General features: G+C 43.5%; 1 protein-coding gene across 2 annotated transcripts in view; it reads left to right on the top strand.

Moving 5' to 3' along the window:
• Nucleotides 1-14,349, top strand: part of AVPR2 (arginine vasopressin receptor 2) — a 270,138-nt gene extending 255,789 nt beyond the window's left edge. For both annotated transcript variants that reach the window (XM_068249757.1, XM_068249755.1), the window contains exon 3: nucleotides 12,779-14,349. In XM_068249757.1, coding sequence (XP_068105858.1) covers nucleotides 12,779-12,981 — 203 coding nt within the window. In that variant the 3' untranslated portion in view covers nucleotides 12,982-14,349. The remainder of the gene's footprint in view (nucleotides 1-12,778) is intronic.
• Nucleotides 14,350-17,012: the final 2,663 nt, after the last annotated feature.

Genomic DNA, 17,012 nt, shown 5'->3' with positions numbered 1-17,012 from the left:
TCGGGCGGGAGATTGCATGGTGTGTACCCTGCATTGGGGGTGAAAGGAGGAGGGGGAAGGGTGTGTAGAGAGTGCAAGAGGTTTAAAGTGGAGGGAAGAAAGAGTTCCTGTGCCTTGAGGTCCTGGTGGAGATGGCCTGAAATATCCGGCCAGATAGTAGCCGGCTAAAGAAGAGGCGGTCTGGATGTGAGGGGTCCTTGGCAATCTTAAGTGCTCTGGAGTGCAGTCTGGAGTTGTAGAGGAGGTCAAATGGGGGGAGGGGTTTCCCAATGATCCGCTCTGTTGATCTGATGACCCTCTGTAGTTTGCATCTGTCCTGGGTGGAGAAGCCAGCATACCAGACCAAGATGGAGGAACAGAAGACAAATGCGATGGTAGCAGCAGAGTAGAAACTCGTCAGAAGCTCCTGGGCTTTACCAAACTCGGCAAAGGAAGTATAGACTCTACTAGGCATTTCTCTGGGTAGAGGTGGTGTTTGCCATCCAGCTAATAATAATGTGGTGAGCAGTGGTGGTGGGGGGTGTGTCATAGCCTCTGAGGAAGCAGGTAAGTGGGTAACTGCGAAAGAGCTGTCAGGCTCTGCCCACCCCCACCCCCACTGTTCACCACATTATCTGTACCCGGTTGTATGTAATAAAGGTGTGTTTCTCAGCTACAGTGTCACGCTCTTCTATTTGTTGAAACATTGAATGTCCTTTCAAGTAGCACTACTACAGTTGCATGTTCAGCCTGCAGGCGGACCTCTAGTGCCAGACTCTCTACTTCCTGGATAAGAGACTTGAATGATGCACTAATATTATATTGAAATGATCCACCCTATGCATTAGAAGGAATTAAACTTTTATTAGTTTTGAAAGTAAAGAACATGGATAAAAATTCTTAGCATCCAGCTTGTTTTTTGCATCTAAATAGTTCTGATAGTAGAACGCTGAGACAAGTACGTAATAAAGAACAAACCTAAACCAATTATCAGTCTAATTAGCACATTAATAGTGGCAATAACTGTGACTGCCTCTGGCACAACTGTTATGACAGTGAGCTTACTAACTTTACACTATGTGTAGGTGCCTATTAACCACTTGAGGACCCACCCTTTACCCCCCCTTAAGGACCAGCGCTGTTTTAGGTGATCTGTGCTGGGTGGGCTGTGCAGCCCCCAGCACAGATCAAAGGGCACTCAGAGCGATCAGATCGCCCCCCTTTTTTCCCCACTAGGGGGATGATGTGCAGGGGGGGTCTGATCGCTCCTCCTGGCTGGCATTTTGCGGGGGGGGGCACCTCAAAGCCCCCCTCCGCGGCGAAATCCTCCCCCTCCCTCTCCTACCTGCTCCCCCGGGAGATCTGGGCTGCACAGGACGCTATCCGTCCTGTGCAGCCAGTGACAGGACGTCCCCTGTCACATGGAGGCGATCCCCGGCCGCTGATTGGCCGGGGATCGCCGATCTGCCTTACGGCGCTGCTGCGCAGCAGCGCCGTACAAATGTAAACAAAGCGGATTATTTCCGCTTGTGTTTACATCTAGCCTGCGAGCCGCCATCGGCGGCCCGCAGGCTATTCACGGAGCCCCCCGCCGTGAATTGACAGGAAGCAGCCGCTCGTACGAGCGGCTGCTTCCTGATTAATTAGGCTGCAGCTGGCGACGCAGTACTGCGTCGCTGGTCCTGCAGCTGCCACTTTGCCGACGCACGTTATGAGTGTGCGGTCGGCAAGTGGTTAACATGATAACAGATTGCCAGGCTTGGCTGAGTGCTTGATTTGGGAGATTTGCTGACCCTCGTTTTGGGCACCATGTTTATCTATATGATATGCATGCAACTGTGGTGGAGGACCAGTGTCGGACTTGGAGGGAATCCACCTGCTGGCCAAGCAGCAGCAACCCTTTGTAATCACTCCCCATAGAAAACTGCAGTAAGTCTTCACTGTGAGCAGCAACACCTAATTACTGCTGCTTGGCCAGCAAGTGGATTTCCTCAGCTTTTCCAGCTCTCAGTCCGACACTGTGGAGGCCGACCAATCACCCAAAAGAAGAAGAACACAAAGACAACGGGAACCTAAATGGTGCAGTATGTCACAGATTAGTTATTAAAAGCAAAAAGGAAGTTGTGGTACTCACAAAGGAAGGTTGCATAAGGGGCAACCAACCACTGAAGGCAGGTGGAGATGTAGAAATCCGATTCCACCCGGGAGTCCAGCTGGAACTGGATGCGGTCGCACTCTTGGAAAAAAGCAACAAATGTCCTACTGGCTGCAGACCACTAGGTACCAAGGTCCACCCCTCCAAAGGAGGGTGAAAAGGGATTAAGAGGCGCCCAATAGTAGATAAAATTGGGTATAAAACAATTAAAAATAGCACAAAAAAGGTGGCTTACCTCAACAACAACAAATTCATATAAATATGAATTTTGAATGCATTCCTATAAATTTAACCCAATCACAAATGCAGGGTAATTGCACGTGAATCACAATGCCTTAGTGATCAGCAAAACGCGTGCGCTTTAAAAATCGGATCAAAGCACATGCAGTGTGGTAGGACCCTAATCACATTTGCCTCCATTCACACTCGGATCACAAAATGCATTGCGATTTTACGGCAATTGTGCTTTGGGATTCTCATTTTGGAAATAACAATCGCATCGCAACCACTCCTAAAATGCCGCATGCTGATGCAGTCTCTCCTCTTCTTCCCTTAGGGCTCGTTTCCATTGCGGGTCACTCCCGGGGGCGGAGCTTGTGATCCCATTCATTATACTGAATGGGATCATGGGCGCAATTGCCACAAAATGCAGGCAACCATGCGCTGCGATTCAAAAGTGAATCACAGCGCATGAATGGAAACAGCAGACAGTTCAGTCTATGCATGGGGCCCCTGGACTAGAGATGCCCACTAGGGGCCCTTTGCCTCTCCTTCATCCATCTTTCCAGCGTTTTATTGGTGCTGTGCTGGTAATAAACACCTCTATATGTGCATTAAATAGTGTAATCCTTAAAGGAAACCAGAGACCATTAACAATAAACGTTTTATCCGGAGAGATACGTAGAGGGCGCACTTCTCTCGCCCCCAGACTGGCCGAGACTGGCTGAAGTTCGGGTACCGGAGCAGGATAAGGCTGAAGACGGTGGTGTGGGAGCGATCCATGCAGATGGGGCTGGAGGAAGCCCCAGGTATGTATACAACTTATTGTTTAATAGTCTCTGGTACAATTTAACAAACTGTTTCCCTGCAGCTGTCTTTGGTTGGTTTTGGGGTTCCATATCAATAGAGTGCTTGGGGCCCATGTGAACCTCACACTCAACCCCAAGCTCCGTAGTTATGCCACTGCCCAGCGTATGTTCTCCCCACACTCCAAACGCCATGCAGCTGGCTTTCCCAGATATTGGCCTTGGCTTGCAGTGTGGGCATTAGTTAGTGAGCGCCCAGTGAGGGATGCTGAGTGACGTGATTGGGTCAGTGCTCCATGTAAGCACTGCATAAAACATCATATCAGCAGCACTATAAAAAAAAAAGAAAAGAAATGAGTAGCAGAAGTAGGACTGTGGGAAGGGAGTGCGGAGCGCAGGCTCTAGCTTGTCAGATAACCTTTTGTCCTCTGTTAACATCTTGTCTGTATTTCCAAATGCTTTCTGTCTGTAGCTGTTTTCCGGTAGTCTCTGCTGGCAGCTGCTGAAGGAAAAGAGCAAGGTGAAAGAAAAAAGAATCTCTTTGAAAAACTTAAACAAAGAATACAGATGAGATAAGAGACATGTAGGTCAGGGAGAACACATTTATTCCGAGAAGTGGAAACTTATTATTCATTTGGTATGAAAAAGCATTGTAGAGGCGAACAAGAAAGTATTTTAACCACTTGTGTACCCTTAACCTGGGGCGATTTGCAAAATTTTTTTTTTGCTACATGCAGCTAGCACTTGGGCTAGCTGCGTGTGAAATCCAATCGCCGCTGCTACCCGCCGATCCGCCGCTATCCGTTGTGCCGCAAGGCCGCCCCCCCCCCACCCCAGACCCCGTGCGCTGCCTGGCCAATCAGTGCCAGGCAGCACTGTGGGGTCATCCCGCCCATCGCCATGGCGATGGGGGAAGCCCTCCAGGAGATCCCGTTCTTTGAACGCCGGAAGCGATCGGAGGGGCTGGGGGGATGCCGCTGAGCAGCGGCTATCATGTAGCGAGACCTTGTGTCGCTACATGAAAAAAAAAAAAAAACGGCTTTGCTGCCCCCTGGCGGATTTTAATAAACCGCCAGGAGGGTTAAAGGGAAGGTTCAAGCAAAATAAAAAAATGAGTTTCACTTACCTGGGGCTTTTACTAGCCCTATGCAGCCATCCTGTCACTCACTGCTGCTCCAGTCCCACGCTGGCAGCTTGCCGACCTCGGAGGTCGGCGGGCCGCATTGCGTACATTTTTACGCATTCCCGCTAGTGCAAGAACATTAACACATACATTTTTACCTGTTACTGGTTCAATGCGTAAATTTTTACGCATTGAACCAATAATGCGTAAAAATGTATGTGTTAATGTTCCTATAAAATGTACGCAATTCGGCCCGCCATTCTCCGAGGTCAGCAAGCTGCCAGCGGGGGACTGGAGCAGCAGTGAGTGACTACGAGGGCACAGGATGGCTGCATGGGGCTGGTAGAAGCCCCAGGTAAGTGAAGCTCATTTTTTTATTTTACTTGGACATTCCCTTTAAGGACCAGAGACTGCGGGTACCAATAAACGGAGCTTACCGATGAATCGCCACAGGGACCTGCCGGTCACCCATCACCGCAAGCCCCTCGTTCTGCCATCGCTATGATGGCAGAGCTCTGTGAGCCGGTCAGGAGCCAATTTTGTTGGCTCCTGACCCTGTCATCAATGTGAGCCAATTGGCTCACAGTGATTACGGGGGTCAGGAGCCAATGAAATTGGCTCCTGACTGGCTCACAGAGCTCTGCCATCATAGCGATGGCAGAACGAGGGGCTTGCGACAAGGGAAAGATTGGCGGGAGCGGCGGGTTGGTACGACACAGTATTTGAAATCCGCCCCTGGCAGGAATAAGCAGCTACAAACAGGGAGTAGATTTCAATTACTGCAGTGGGGAAGCGATTAAAGGATCACTACTGTGAAAAAAGTAAGCAGTTCAAATCTTTTTGGACTAGTCCATCTCCTAATGGGGAATTCTCAGCGTTTTCTCTGTTATCAAAAGCATTTCCTGCATGGAAGTTGCAAAGTCTAACTGCCAAATTAGTAAGATACCAGCCAGCCTCCCTACTCACTAGCACACTATTTTGACACTGAAAACTCAGTGAATTCCCCCTGGAGAAGATGGACTTGTCCAAAACCTGTCAGTTCTGTCAGATTTTAACTGCTTACTTTTACTTACTCTTACTTATTTTTATTTTTTTTTTGCTGTAGTGGTCCTTTAACATGTATCCACTGATCCAGGGAAAGAATGCCATTGAGTCTATCAGAGGCACTCTGAGGGGGAGTTAGACTTTAAACCCCACTGAGGTTAGTATAACTCTGAGAGGACATCAGTCTAATATGTGCTCCCCCCAGTCCTGTGCAGTGTTAGCAGCAGAGTACGTGAATACATACATGCTTCGTAATTTTAAATACATTATTCTGATATAATTAGTTATTACCAACGTTCATGAACTAGCACTTTTTCCTGTCACAGCAGAATATGGACCAGTGAAAAGACAAGCCCACACCCTGGGATGATTTTACACCTAAGTTTAAACTCAAGAGTCCAATAAACACGTAGGTTCTTCTAACACTCAGGAGGTGTTTCTGTATGATTTGGCTTTAGATGCACCTAAACACCGCTCTTCAACAAATCATCATTCTGCAATCATGTACTGAAGCTGACCAGCTCAATTAGATGTGTTATGTTTAGTCTTGGACGAAAAGGAACCCAGAAGCCTTTCTGCAGTATAATTCCACAAAGCTTTGACAGGGCTCCATGGTCCTGTTCCAAAGTCATCAGGATGTTTGAAGAGGGTTTGATTTTATCCGTCATGGTGGGGGATTGTGAGGAGATGTTTGCTGGCAGCCCACAGTTAGAAGACACTGCCAAATTTATGAGATGTGACAGAGAAAAAACAGGAGCTTGATAAGATGTTGGTGAACTGGGCAGGACTCCAACAGAACCTTATTTGATAAGCATATTTGCTTTCCACAAATATCCTATTACTGAGCAAGATGCTGAATGTTCTAACAATCCTGGGAGTAGTTGTAATCACTAAAAATAAACCAGTTGATTTATGGGGATTATGCTAGACAAGTCTGCTGTCTTTTATTCAGTATGTTGTGATGTGACAACAGCTATCAATTGCCTCTGACATTACAACATCTCCCCTTCATTTGCTAAGATGAAACATTGGCCTAAAAAATGGATGGTTTAGCGGACCGTAACGGAACGGATCAGAACGGATGTGAATGGATCCAATGTAACCAATGGATCCCTTTACACTAGTCCGTTCAAATGGGTCTGTTCTGCTGCACGGGCCGCAATCGATTGTTCTGGATCATCAGATGTGTCGCATTGACCGCGCGCTAACAGAACGGAGAGTCACGGATGGTCCAAGGATCAGTTTTTACACGCATCAGTTTTCCATTCGTGCCAGTGCGAACCGGGCCTTTAATTAAAATTATCTCTATTTAAAAGCACGTACCGTATATACATGGTTATTACCACCACAGCACCAATAACTAATGCAGTGACTAAATGGGGGGGGCATGTGGCAAAGCAGGTAAAAAGGTGCATATGGCAAGCAGTTAGTGGTGCTCGGATACCCCCGATCACGGATTCGAGTAAATCCGGCCATGGCAGAATCGAAATCCGGATACGCCGTGATAGTGATCCGGATTTGAATCGGAGCTCCGAATTCGCCTCGGATTTTAGCCTTGATTGCATGTAGAATCCGTAATCATGGCCGTGATCATGGATTAGACTTTAACAGCAAAGCCCCCATACATGCTACAATCACCAAAATTGGATTATATGGATTATAAAGATGATCAGTGGCTACAACTTAAAAAACTTTTTTTTCAAAAAGACCTAATAGCTTTCGAGAACATCAATTTTAAAGTTTCAAATGAAAAAAGTATTCGTGATTAAAAACTGCCAAAAATCGCCGACTTTAGCGGTTAATAGCAAAGGCCCATTACTTGCTAGAAACACCAAATTTGCAGGATATGATAAGTAGAACAGTGGGAACAAGGGGAAAACATTTTTTTCAAAAAGACCTTATAGTTTTTGAGAAAATCAATTTTAAAGTTTCAAAGGAAGTTTCAAAGGAAAAAGTATACATGTAAATGCGGTAAATACATTAAAGAGAACCCGAGGTGTGTTTAAAGAATGTTATCTGCATACAGAGGCTGGATCTGCCTATACAGCCCAGCCTCTGTTGCTATCCCAAAGCCCCCTAAGGTCCCCCTGCACTCTGCAATCCCTCATAAATCACAGCCATGCTGTGAAGCTGTATTTACATCTGTAGTGTCAGTCTCAGCTGCTCCCCCGCCTCCTGCATAGCTCCGGTCCCTGCCCCCGTCCCTTCCCTCCAATCAGCAGGGAGGGAAGGGATGCAGGCGGGGACTGGAGTTCTGCAGGAGGCAGGGAGAGCAGCAGACTGACACTATAGAGATAAACACAACCAGCTCTGACAAGCTGTTTGTCAGCAGCGGGGCTGTGATTTATGAGGGATTGCAGAGTGCAGGGGGACCTTAGGGGGGTTTGGGATAGGAACATAGGCTGGGCTGTATAGGCAGATCCAGCCTCTGTATGCAGATAATATTCTTCAAACCCACCTCGGGTTCTCTTTAAAGAGACACTGAAGCGAGAATAAATCTCGCTTCAGTGCTTATATTCAGCAGGGGCATGTGTGCCCCTGCTAAACCGCCGCTATCCTGCGGCTAAACGGGGGTCCCTTACCCCCCAAACCCCCCCCTGCAAAATCTATGACCAGTTTGGTCATAGATTTTGCTGCTGTTGAGGCAGGGCTAACGGCTGCAGCCCTGCCTCTCAGCGCCGTCTATCAGCGGCGCATCGCCGCCTCTCCCCCGCCCCTCCCAGCGAAGGAAGACTGAGAGGGGCGGGGGAGAGGCGGAGATACGCGCTGACAGACGCGCGTGAGGCAGGGCTGCGGCTGTTAGCCCTGCCTCTATGCGGAAGAGATCCCCGCAAAGAACGGAGGGGATTTGGGGGGTAAGGGACCCCCGTTTAGCCGCGTGATAGCGGCGTTTTAGCAGGGGCACACATGCCCCTGCTGAATATGAGCTCTGAAGCAAGATTTATTCTCGCTTTAGACTCCCTTTAACTGCCATTTACCACATTTAAAGGTATACTATTTTCCTTTGAAACTTTAAAATCAATTTTCTCAAAAACTATAAGGTCTTTTTGAAAAAAAAATGTTTCCCCTTGTTCCCACTGTTCTACTTCACGTATCCTTTGCTATTAACCACTAAATCCATCTGGTTTTGGCGGTTTTAATCATAGCCGTGATCATGGCTAAATCCGTGATCACGAGCCAGATTTGGACCATGATCACGAGTGCATTCGGAACTGAATCCGTGATCGAGAGGCAAATACGAATTCTGATCACGATGTTGGATAGTGAAAAAATGCTCGCGAATCACGGCTATTCCATGGTCACGAGGTCGTAATGAGCATCACTGCAAGAAGTTAAAAAGGGTGCCACATAGAGCACAGTATTATTAGCAGGTTTAGCGCTAGCCACAGTATAATGAGGAAGCACAATATTTTTTAACAGCAATAGGAAGGCTCAATATGAAAATGGCAATATGAAGACTCAATACAATAATCATATAATCAAATAGTGAAAGTCTCAATAAGAAAATCATAGGGAATTTAATGTTTTTCTTAGCTCTTTTTTGAAAATAAAAAAGATAATTGAACAAAAAGAGAATCATAGGGAAATTCATATTACGGCAATAGGAAGTGTCGACATGAAAATCACATTTACCTGTAATGGCACTAATCGCGGCTTTGTGGCGGGGAGAGAGGGGGTGTGTGGTTGGGGTAAGGGTTAGGTACCACTAGGGGGTTAAGGGTTAGGCATCAGTAGAAGGACGGTTATGGTTTTGCATCAGTAGAGGGATGGTTAAGGGTTCGGCGGGTTAGTGTAGGTTTAAGTTAGGTCATAGTATACTATCGGAACTAAGTAGTAGGATATACTTTATTTTACTAGCGGCAATATCAGTCACTTTTTTTTAGAGGCGCCTTTATTATGTGTAGGCCTCATGTGGATCCCTCCGGTCCAGCGGATATATTGTAGCCACAACATCTGCATTCTTTATTGAGACACCAATGAGGGCTGGAACAAAGCTAAGGTTGCCCAGGAAGATTATTATTTTGGCATAGAAGAAAATTTTAAGCATAATGCAGAATAAGACTGCCACCAAGGGAACAGATCGTACACCAGTATCAAGGTGGAGAGTCCATAATTTGACCATGCGTGAGGGGCCTAAGCAGAGCCCTGAAGTCTACTTTGGAGGGAACAGAACATTTTTAAAGGACAACTGAAGTGAGAATATGGAGTCTGCCACATTTACCGTACTTCCTTTTAAACAATACCAGCTGCCTGGCAGCACTTCTGATCTATTCAGCTGTAGTAGTGTCTAACATCAGAAACAAGCATGCAGCTAATCTTGTCAGATCTGAAAATGATGTCAGAAACACCTGATCTGCTTCATGCTTGTGCAGGGTCTATGGTTGAAAATATTAGAGGCAGAGGATCAGCAGGACTGCCAGGTAACTGGTATTGCTTAAAAAGCAAGAAATATGGCAGCCTCCATAGAATACTCGCTTCAGCTGTCCCTTAAGGATTCTGATGGTAGCCCTGGGTGGTTGGGGGGGGGGGAGGGGTAACAGTTGCATATATCACCTTTCTACATTTTCCTTCAGAATACTGGTAGGTTGCTGTGGCACCTCAATGTAGTGTTTATAGTTAAGCCTCATACACGTATGAGACATACAGCTCAGTGGGGATTGGTACCTGACACTGCAGGGACTTCACAGACACATTGCTAGCCTGCAGGAGGTGATCTGAAACTATGTGGTGGGCGGAGGCCAAATGGAGCAACGCCGATGTGATGACAGGCAGCCACAGGGGCCTTACTAGAGAAACGGAGTATTTTATTCTTATACATACCGGGTTTTTATTTTATTCAAATGCATCCCAAACTTTTATTTGCTTTAGCTGCAGCTGCTTGGCATTGAATACTCATTTAACGTGTTGTTGATGAGTACCCATCCAAGTTTTCTTTTTTTAACATGAGTTTATTGACAATTTGCAAAAATAGTCATCACAGTGTATATAGAACACATACAGTATGTAGAACACGGTCAAGCAAAAGATACATGAAGTAATGTAGCCATGGTGATAACTAGGCTGTGAGCTCTTTGCCAGAAATAAACTGCAGTTTTTGCAGTATAGTGGTAGACAATTACATCAGAAATGAAAGTATTACTTTCCTCTCCAAGTTTGATGTCTCCATGTCTATCCCGTTTATTTTGTATGGTGCTAGACCGTTGGTATGACCAAAATGCATGACTTTAGATTTTTCAACATTGAATTTTATCCACCATTTATGTGCCCATATACCGCATTTTATGGCCCAGAAGATGCACCTAGATTTAGAGGACAAAAACCAGGGAAAAAATATATATTTACTAAACCTAGTGCATCCATAGTGCAGGGGCGCTTTGTTGACCTTCTCCTAGTTATATTAATCCCCCCCACTCTGGAAACAGCAGGGTTTATCAGTAGCAGCACTTGTTCACAACACACAGCTCAAGCACTCACTTAAAGAGACTCTGTAACAAATTTTTCAGCTTTATTTCTTCTATCCTATAAGTTCCTATACCTGTTTTAATGTGGTCTGTCTTACTGCAGCCTTTCCTAGTTGCACATTCGCTGTAATATCTATGTTATCTAATCTAATCTTCTTTCCTCTGTCAGCTTTGTCGGCTCAGGCAAGAATGTGCTGCTCTGCTTGTGATAGGAAGAAGCTATACACACCCTCTCCACGCCCCCTGCAGGCTCTGTATGAGTCACAGACTGAGCTTATCTGAGCCTATCACAAGCTGGTTATCAGCCATGTCTTTTGTTTGTAAACACTGCCTAAAACTGGCAATTACAAGCCAGGATTGCAGCAGGGAGTGGCAGAAACAGCACAGAGGGGCCCAGGAGAACATAATGAATAGAATGGTATGCTTTTTATTGTAAGAATTTTAGAGTACAGATTCTCTTTAAAGGCCAATCACAATGCAGCATGTACAGTAAATTAGAGGACTTGATGGGAAATTGCTACCCATGTTACAGAATTTGCTTTCTCCTGTGAATGTGCTTGTTCTTTGCACCTATTTTGCTACTATCTGAAGAGTTAAAGAGAAGCCACTATCTCCAACGCATTTACTGCTGCTTCTCTTGCTATGCAAGATGTTTTTTAGATGGGGATATTAGTTTCAAGTCTGCCAAAGCTCCACCGAATGTGGAAGTAAACAGTGGGACATGGCAATCATGTGACCACGCTGTCCCATAACATAGCCTTAGCAACCTTACACTGCCAGATTGGGAGAGAGACCTAGATATATCTTCACGTCCACCAAAGCTCCCCCGAATGCGGAAGTAACCAGTGGGACATGCTGGGTCACAACCTAACACTGATCGATGTAGAGACCTTCCAATCATGGCCGGCCATTGCTCCATTTGGTAACTGGTGCTGATGGGTTCATGGGCGAGACCACAGCAGTGACCTATCAGGTGTCCATGGGCGTCCTTCCTTAAATCTAGAAATAATCATAATGTCAGGGAGGTCAAAGGAACGACGCCCACTGACATCTGATAAGTCACTGCTAATGATCGAGTGCAGTGATTGGCCCCAATGATGGTGCCATGGTCCTGCCCATGAGGCTATCTGCACCAGTTAAATGGAGCAGCGGTGGACAGGTGGGTCTGGTGGCAGCAAAGTACTTGTGGGGACAGGGGGGGGACACCTGGCGCCAGTACAATTTATTCGTACCATAAAACGCACTGACTTTTCCCCCCACTTTGGGGAGAAAAATGTCATCAAATGGTCCAAAAAATCATTCCGTCATCTTCCTGAGAGTTGATAATTCTGCACAATTTTGTATCACCTGCAAAAATAGCAACATTATATTCTACTTCATTTACTAGGTCATTAGTAAATAAATTGAAACTTACTAGATCCAGTACCAACCCCTGTGGGACCCCTCTGCTCTCACCCATATTGAATATGATCAATTGACCACAACTCTATGCTTAATGTTAGTCAGTTCCCTATCCATGCTAACAGATTCTTTCCCAGTCCTTGCAACCTCAAATGTTGCATCAATCTGTTGCGGGGAACTGCATTGAAGGCCTTTGCAAAGTCCAGTTGATATTAATGCATGAAAAGATGACTGAGTAGTTCATCCCCACTCATTAGTGAAATAGAAATACCAACAATGCAACCGTTTTTACACTGACAGCATAAATCCGCCTATCCAAAAATTAACCAAAGCAGTTGTTAGCAACTATTTGGAAACTAAGTTAATTTGTAAGAAACAGAAAATTGGTCCATTTATGACAAATAATGTTAAATGCCCATGAACTTTTCGAAATAATTTTGCACCATATGCAGCCTTACTACCTATTTAGCACACTGTAACTCACTACAAGGTTACTGTAAAGTGAGTAGGTGAAAACAGAATTGTAGTGACAATTCAAAAATAATACAGTAGTATAATAATTAATTCTTCATTCTCTTCATATTTTCAGATTCCGCCATTCAGATATTGATGATCTTAGCCAGTCTGAACAGTTGCACCAATCCATGGATCTACACCATCTTCAGCAGCAGTGTCTCCAAAGATGTCCATGCTATACTGTGCCGTGGCTGTAAAACTAAACAACGCAAAAACTCTCTCCCTGAAGACTCTTGCTTCACAGGTTCCACCTCCTTTCCTAAAGAGTCCTTATAGTGAGAGTAAAGTGGAAAACATACAACGAAAGGGTGGCACTGTAATACAAAAAGTCAGTGGTCCTTCAGAGACAGAACAGCAAGGACGTCTGTGAGGAAGACAACGTTGGTCTCGTTGACTCTGCATACTGGATTGAACATTTCATATAAATATCTAAGATAAATGAGGAACATGCCACTAAGTGTTGAAGGTCACCTCTAACTTTTTGAACCATTCAAACAAATTGTACTTTATGCATCTATGATGTCATGAAAAGAAACAGTGACTGTACAACACTGCAGAATGTTTAAGGTACCAACAATGATACATATACTGGCCAACAAGATCTCTTACTTCAACTTTGACAGTAGTGGCCTAATGGTCAAACTATCAAGTTACCTTCAAAACTGTTCTGCTGAACCTTTAGAGCTTAACGCACAGTTGGAAAACTATTATGGCACGTAAATCACTTATACACATCTCCTGAGGGTTACTACTTAAAGACATAATGCAATTCTTATTGTATAGAATGAAGACTCTTTTAAGCCATATGTTCAGGGATTTAGATGTGTTGGCCCTCGGAGAGGGGCTGTAAATTTTTGGACTTATATAGATTTCTCTTTGAACATTTAGTTCTGAGATTGCTTATGATGATGTGAAAATCTAATATTATGTAAAGATTAATGTAATATAAAATAAGATGAATGTATGAGATATTTTATATATTTGAAGTAAGATTATCTATGTGGACTTTGTCACTCTGCAAAATGTAAAGTGCACCTATAATGTTTATACAGACATGCTATAAATCAGACAGAAAGGAGAGGGCTGAAAGCCCATGTGAACCCTAAATTATAAGACTCATAGAAGGGGTACTGCTACATCTGACTAGTTCAGATCTCCCTTGAACCAACATTAAACTATCTACTCAATTTAGGCCCTGGATACCTCAAGGATCTGTTGCAACTGATCCACATCTCCCACAAACTCAGACTAACAGGATCTGATAACTTGGTCACCCCCAGAGTCCACCTCAAATCGTTGGAGCTGGAGCCTTCTGCCATGCTGCCTGTAACCTTTGGAACACTAATCAAGACAGCTCCATCCAATTCAAACTGAAAACCTGTTGAGCCAGCATTTATGAACACATAACTTCTGTCTTTGTAATACATTGGGCCATATGCAATTCACTTTTTCACCTGACTTTTCTCCCAGGAGATAATTTTACATCTTCAATTTAAAATAACCTTTTGGCACTTTTTAACTAAAAAAGTACCAAAAAGTAGGTGAAATAGTTCTATCAAAATAATTGTGAGTGTTTTCTTGCTTTCTGGTGGCTTAAAAGACATTTTATTGACAATTTTAAAATTATCACCTAGGAGAAAACGCAGGTGAAAAAGTGAATTGCATATGGCCCCTTGGGCCATATGCAATTCTCCTTTTCACCTGAGTTTTCTCCCAGGAGATAATTTTTCATCTTTGATTTTAAATAACTTTCCAGTACTTTTCAACTAAAAAAGTACAAAAAAGTTGGCAAAAAAGTACTACTAAAATTATTGTGAGCATATTCTTGCCTTCTGGGGGCTCAAAATGCATTTTATTGACAAGTTTAAAAATATCACCTAGGAGAAAACTCAGGTGAAAAAGTGAATTGCATATGGCCCCTTGTCCCTTATTCTAATCACTTTTTTACACACCTGGGACCATATGCAATTCACTTTTTCACCTGAGTTTTCTCCTAGGAGATAATTTTTCATTTTCGATTTAATACAACTTATCAGCACTTTTAACCACTTTACCCCCACGCGTACGCATTTCTCCGTCCCTTTTTCTATCCTTTCACCACCAGGGACGGAGAAATGCGTACTTTCCGCGCTCCCGCCGCTGCCCGCGCTCCGCTCGCCTGGAGATCAATGAACGGGAAAATAAATTCCCGTTCGTTGATCTAAGCCCCGCAATGATCCGCTGCTTCTCCGTGAAGCAGCGCGATCATTGTGAAAAAAACAAAACGTTCCCAGCCTCCTGGTACTTCCTGCAAGCGTCCGGAAGGACGCCTGCAGGTCGCATTAAACAAAAAGTTATCATCTTGTGGTCAAATAGTAAAACTACACCCTAAAGCATTTTTCACATACAAATAAATTAGTTTTACACAAAAAATTAACTCCTTACCTCCGACATTCCCCAATTTTTTTTTTGTAATTAAAAAGAAAAAAATTACAATTAAAAAAAAATACATAAATAGTTACCTTAGGCCCTAAGGTAACTATTTATGTATTTTTTTTTAATTGTCATTTTTTTTTCTTTTTAATTACAAAAAAAAAAATTGGGGACTGAACTTTTTAAATATTTGTGTCAAGAGGGTATAACACTGTTACTTTATAAACTGCGGGCTTGTAATTAGGGATGGACGCAAAACTGAAAAAAATGCACCTTTATTTCCAATTAAAATATTGGCGCCAAACATTGTGATAGGGACATAATTTAAACGGTTTTATAACCAGGACAAAAGGGCAAATACATTTCATGGGTTTTAATCACAGTAGCATGCATTATTTAAAAACTATTAAGACCAAAAACTGAAAAATAATAATTTTTTTCCCACATTTTCTCCTATTTTCCCATTAAAACACATTTAGAATAAAATAATTCTTGGCGTAATGTCTCACCTAACGAAAGGTTAATTGGTGGCAAAAAAAACAAGATATAGTTCATTTCATTGTGATAAGTAATGATAAAGTTATAGACGAATGAATGGAAGGAGCGCTGAAAGGTGAAAATTGCTCTGGTGGTCAAGGGGTAAAACCCCTCAGTGGTGAAGTGGTTAAAAACTTAAAAGTAGCAAATAGATGGTGAAATAGTACTATCAAAATTATTTTGAGTAATTTGTTGCCTTTTGATGGCTTAAAAGGCAATTTATTGACAAGTTTAAAAATATCACCTAGGAGAAAACTCAGGTGAAAAACAGAATTGCATATGGGCCCTTGTCAATAAAATGCCTTTTAAGCCACCAGCAAGAAAAAAAAATACTCAGTTAAATAGCTGAAAAGTTTTGTTTGTTTTTGTTAAACAGAAGATGGAAAAGTATCTCCTAGGAGAAAATGTTGGAGAAAAAGATGAATTGAATAAGGGCCATTATGTACTGATATCAGGCATATCTAAGTGCTTTGAATCCTATGGAAGAAAAGTGTCATTACAAATGTTATTTTAGAGCGCATAGTACACTATAGTGGGTGAGTTGCTTCCTGCCTCCTCCCCTCCTAGAAGCTCAGCAGTAACTTCAGAGCATTGCTCTTCCATAGTCCCAGCAGGTCCTAGCTCCTAGCTAGAACTACTGCATCTGGTGAGCAGCAATGCAGTGCTAGCTCTAAAGCTACTGCACACCTGCTGCACCATGGAAAGGGGAGTGCTAAACTACTCAGCACTAGCTCTTCTATTTTTCAATTAAGGGTCTACTTTGGGATTCATTTTTAACAACAGTGAGCAAATATGGAAATCTCCCCTGACCCGGGGTTAGCTACACTAGGTGACATCTAATTAATTAGTAACTGCTGAAATTGATTAGCAAATAAAATTTGATTAGTAACCACTGAGAATGATAGGAAATTAGAAATGTGGATGTTAGGATCATTTTTGATCAATACTAGGCCTATTTTTGAAAGGATAATGTTATCTCTATGGAAAAACTTACCTGTGTTATATTTAAAGTGATACTGAACATGAATGAAAAGTGTGTGTTACTGTGTGGTAGTGCTGTCCTGTTTGTTTCAAACACCCATATATAGGTGTCTGCACACTCAGGAAAGACCTGTGGAATCTCCTGAGAAAACAACTAGCAGGAAGCTTTGTCTCAACTAGTCCTACGAATGACCCATTATTTCGCTGAAATGTCACCTCCTCCCTCAGATAAGACTCACTTTTCAATTGCAGCTCAGGCCTTACAAGCATGCACGGCCCTCCCATGAGTCAGCGATTTGCCTATAAGTATGCCATATATATTACAAACATAAGTTATGGGAGATTACAATATTTTCATGATAAACTATTTGTTCATG

This window comes from Hyperolius riggenbachi, chromosome 8 (assembly GCF_040937935.1).
Source record: "Hyperolius riggenbachi isolate aHypRig1 chromosome 8, aHypRig1.pri, whole genome shotgun sequence".
Classification (NCBI taxonomy): domain Eukaryota; kingdom Metazoa; phylum Chordata; class Amphibia; order Anura; family Hyperoliidae; genus Hyperolius; species Hyperolius riggenbachi.
Note: the sequence above shows the minus strand (reverse complement) of the source record. Positions and strands in the feature narration are given on the sequence as shown.